The sequence below is a fragment of the Montipora capricornis genome, chromosome 3, assembly GCF_036669925.1.
Source record: "Montipora capricornis isolate CH-2021 chromosome 3, ASM3666992v2, whole genome shotgun sequence".
In the NCBI taxonomy this organism is placed as follows: Eukaryota; Metazoa; Cnidaria; class Anthozoa; order Scleractinia; family Acroporidae; genus Montipora; species Montipora capricornis.
This window is the reverse complement of record NC_090885.1, coordinates 41,096,390-41,101,203: the sequence shown is the minus strand read 5'-3', so window position 1 is coordinate 41,101,203 and position 4,814 is coordinate 41,096,390. Positions and strand designations below refer to the sequence as shown.

Sequence of the window (4,814 nt, the reverse complement as noted above, 5' to 3'; positions counted from 1 at the left end):
GGCACGTCAAATTCTCACTACTTTGCTCTAAAGAATGTTACGTTCTGCGGGTCTCATCCACAAAATGCGAGGTTAGTAGCGTTTGTTTGGTTTGCGTTTGGGTTTCTGAGTATCAGCCGGAGGTCGGGAGGTCGACCATTTGTCAACCACTCTTCACATGTGACAGCGATAATCTCCTTATTTTGCACGCATTCTGTTCTCTGTAAAGCTTGCTATTCACGCGTATTTATTGTCCCCTCAGGGGCTGACCAAACGTGTTCCCAGGATTACCTGTCTCCTTTCTCGAAAGGAGACCGATTTGAATACAAAAAGAATGTTTGTGAACAGAAATCTTCATTCTGAGTAAAAGACAGAAAAACGAATATCTTAAAACCTGGTCACGGCTTTTATCTGATTACTAGTAGAGACACTGACAAACATGCGGATTTTGGTATTTTTTACACGAAATGTTCCATTTTGCGCGAATTATTCAGAATGTTCTCAAAAATCGCCTACGGAAAATAGGAAGATTTCCTAAAGTATATGTCAGAATTGCCCCGAGAAAGGAAAGACAAACTTCACGGTCGATGTTTTATGATACCAATCGAGAAAGGGGCCGATTGTCTTTTAATGGAAATAGAACAGAAACGCGACAAGAAGTTGAAAGAAGCGCTTTTGTTTTCAACCAGATTTAAATATTAGTTGCATTGAAACTTACTGATAATACGCAAGATACGCAAAAAAACTATTTTCGCTCGATACGAATTCCTAGAAGGCAACGCAAAAAAATTACCTCTTGCACCGAGGGTTCTCTTGGATTTGTGATGCAGCTTTAATCTTCCCACTTTCAAGTATTCTCTATCGAAGAAACTTCTTTTTCCCTTTTTGTTTCACTCCAGATTCTTTGCTTTTATTACAAAGCATCCCGAAGATCACAGATTTGCTTGTCATGTTTTCATGTCGGAATTCTCCACGGAACCAGTGGCAAATGCTGTTGGGTAAGGCGATGATGTACAATGAAGATGATCCGTACCATTTTATTCAGACACGACTTCGGTTTTCATATTTGTTCCTTCCCCTTCTTAACTTTATCAAAAAAGAACATCGATGTCGGATACGGTGAAATGCTAGATTCTCAAAACTAAACAACATTTTGGCCTTCAGTCGACTTTTTAAGTGGCAAATGGGTGTCTTGGAATTTCTGATAACCCGATTTTTTACTTCTTTCAGTGTGAAAGTTAACTTTGAAAATATGCCTTTGAGTTCTCAGGCAATAGACAGGTCTGCATGATTTCTTTACTCCCGTAAAGCAAAATTGACCATCCTGTTGCAGTTGCAACGTAATCTTGTTTAAAACTGAAGGAAACCGAAACAATATTTTGCACAACCCTGATAGTTAACTTTTCCTAAAAAACGCGATAAAATAGTCTTGTGAGAGACATTTGGAGACAACGTTTAAGACTCGGGGCCCAAGAAGCCTTCTCGATAACTGAAAAAATTAAGAGATTTTTCTCTCTGAGATTTTACATTGATTACTTTCAACTTGCCCAACTGAGTTGATATCGTGACCTTTTTGCCTCTCTTTGAATAGGCTCGCCTTCAAGAAGTTTTACAGTGATTTCCTGGACTATCAAGCCCCAGTGGAAGATTTTTATATTGAATGAACTCTTCGGGCAAACGGCTTCATATATAGCGATATTAAAAGCGTTTGCACCCCCCCCCCCTCCCTCCCTTCCCTTCCTTCCCTCCGTGTTGAAGCTTGAATCGATAAACTTTGCTTCAACAACCATTCAACATTTCTTTTGTTATAGTGAATGTTGAATGAGATTGATTGTTTGGTATGCGCGTGCGCGCTAATCTGTCTGTCGTTGACGACTTAAGTTGACGACACTGCGGCAAAATGAGTGCCCATGCTTGACCCACGCGCGACTGGTACCAATGTCGGTATCCATAGTAACAAGTGCGACCTCTCGTGAAAATGTTGAATGAGTTTGCCATCGTTCAACATCGCTCGACGACCTCAACAAAATCGAACAGATGTTGAAGCCAATGTTGAAGCCAATGTTTGCCCGGGCTGGCACAGCTCAGATACATACCGCACAAAATATTTCAAATTAAGACCCGTTCGTATTCTTTCAAGCTTACTATTTTGTTATCCAGATTCCCTTCCCGATCGAGCCCACGTTTCTTTTCGTTTGAATCAATGTTTCGGGAAACTTCATACTGCTTTAATGTTTGTCAACTTTACACTGTTCCAAGGATAGCTACAGTAGGTCAGGAAGTCGCCGTTTATGTAATTCACGGAGCAATATGGAGCTTGAGAAACTAAGACAACAAGAACTGACTCTGTACCTTTGCTCGTTTGTTTGACATTTTTGTACAGTTTTTTTCTTGCGTCTGAACAACGAATTGCCGGAAATACCAGTTGTAAAGTTTTTAGGATGATGCTAGTAAATGAGTCCCGTTCAAGCCCTAATTTTTTTCAGAATTTCTTTGGAACACTGCTTAATTAAGGGGCTTCCTGAACTGTGATGTTGATTTTCATTAATTTCCACTGAGCTCCATGTAATGCGCCGATCAACTCGAAACTTCAAGATCCCCCCATCCCCGGGCAAAGCCCGGGAATTTGAACTTTTGAAGATTGGATCGTTCAATTCCCGTCCCCTCCGGCCAAAATGGTGTTCAAATGCCCTGCCCTATCTTCGGATTTGTCTGTCATACCCTACAAAAGAACAATCGTTGTCGGCTCCTGTCGTCTTTAATAAAGACCTCTTTTGTAAGCCAATCGTTCACAAATGCTATATCTCTTCCTTTAAACTCTTCCATCCCGTCCAAGCACGTGTTTTATAGCTGTTAGCGACTTTGGCGCCCGAAAAAAAAAAAATTTGAAACCTGACACTTCTGGTTCAATTTTCCCCACCCCACGCAGGCGAAGGTCAAATTCCCCACTCCCCGGGCACAGAAGATAGCCCGGGGTTTGCCCGGGTGGGGGATGCTGAAGTTTCGATTTGATCGGCGCATAATAGAGTTCTCAAACAAAGAGGCGAAATGGGTAGAAAGCATTGTGAAATGATTGCAACAAGGACAATTTTAATTTCGTAATAATTGTATTCGTCTTCCTTGCTTAAGACTCCTGACAACTACCTTGACTCGGAAAGCTAAAGTTAATGTTTGAGAAGTGTCACACTCAATACGAGCTACAGTCTTCTGAATTGTCCAGAATTGTACCATGAAAATATTAGTTACATCGAATACGTCACACGTCCTTATAAGGATGCGAAGAAATGGCAAATGGTTTCAAAACTGAACCGTTCGTGCGATAGGAATCATTTCAAAATGGAATAAAGATAAATGGATCTTAATTTAAAGACGGTCGTTTTAAAGTCTTAAAATGTTATTTTTCAGAACAAAAGATATGTTATTAATCGAAGGCAGTTGAAATCCCAGTCCACAGTGATAAGTGGAAAATGACAAATTGCTGTTTATTTAAACGTTCTAATTATTGATCTGTGAGATAGTTTGGAATGACTGTTTCACGACTTTGTTTTTATATTTCAAGAGACAGCTTAAGACGAATCTTTTTACGGATGCTTATACATGACCTCTATAATTTTTATTATTTTTATATTGTGGTCAAACCCCCTTTTTTATGTGTAATTTTATAATTTTATCGGCTCTTAACTTCTCTTTGGATTGTATTTTCAAGGTATTTTTATTGTAAAGCGCTAATGAGCTACAGGGAATTAGCGCTATAGAAATTATAATTATTATTATTATTAATTATTTGTTCACACATAGCACAATTGATACAAAGTAATGTTTCCGCAGGTGCAATGTTACGTCAAGTTTTACATCAAAAAATAAATTTGGGGGAAACGAATGCTGTTTGGTTATAACTTTCTTCTGCGTACAAAATAAGTTTCATCGTGATTAATGGACTACGCACCGCGGCAAAAATCTCTTGCGAATAGGCCGATATAAATATATTAAGGCATGGCTACGAGGCTTTATGGTCAAATTTCACAGCTCAGTCCTGTTTTCTCTGTCTCGCAAGTCTCAAGAGAGATTCCTAAACAAATAATATTCAAATGTAACCATAAAGCCTCGCAGCCATGTGTGAATACAGGTGGTTTTCACGTGACGTCACAGCAGCCATGTTGATGCACAGAACAATAGAGAAAAAAGTCTTTTGGGAATTTGAGTCTATTATAATGCAAAACATGAGCCATAATTTGCTATTGTTTGTGCACCAACATGGCCGTTTCATCACGTGATTGAAAACCACATATTGTCAAGATTTGATAGTTCAACCTCATTCCCAGGAGGCAGGGGTGAATCCATACCGCTTTCCACCGTTTTACGGAAATCGGTCAGAAACACGGGAAAGGGGACTTTGGAGGGTTAAAATCCAATTCCAGGGGGAGTATGCCCCCGGATCCCCTAGAAACATTTCCATTGTTTTGGAAACTGGTCATCATTAAGGGTGCCGATTTGGAAGATGAATTTTTGTTCCAGATTCTTGCGGTTTTCCTAGATGTAGGGAAAGGCCGCAGATAGCCATGTGTTTTTTGGAGTGGTTAGGGAGATTATGAGCGACTGGCTTAGATGCATCCTTGTCATTCTTCTCAACATCGCGAAGGTGTTCGCGGAATCGGTCGCCTAGTCGTCTACCAGTCTCGCGAATGTATAATTTATTGCGTCACGTACAGGTTATACAATAAATAACATTTGCGGAGGTACATGTGAAACGATCGGTGATCTTAACAGATCGCTTAGGTCCCGATATCTTGCTAGTGTTAAGAATGAAAAGACAAGTTTTGCATCGTGAGCGCGCA

At 40.0% G+C, this 4,814-nt stretch overlaps 1 protein-coding gene across 1 annotated transcript in view; it reads left to right on the top strand.

The window, feature by feature from the left end:
- LOC138043161 (C-Jun-amino-terminal kinase-interacting protein 1-like) overlaps positions 1-3,859 on the top strand; it is an 11,726-nt gene extending 7,867 nt beyond the window's left edge. Inside the window, exons 6-8 of the mRNA XM_068889300.1 lie at positions 1-71; positions 879-977; positions 1,571-3,859. Coding sequence (XP_068745401.1) covers positions 1-71; positions 879-977; positions 1,571-1,643 — 243 coding nt within the window. The 3' untranslated portion in view covers positions 1,644-3,859. The remainder of the gene's footprint in view (positions 72-878; positions 978-1,570) is intronic.
- The last annotated feature ends 955 nt before the right edge of the window (positions 3,860-4,814 follow it).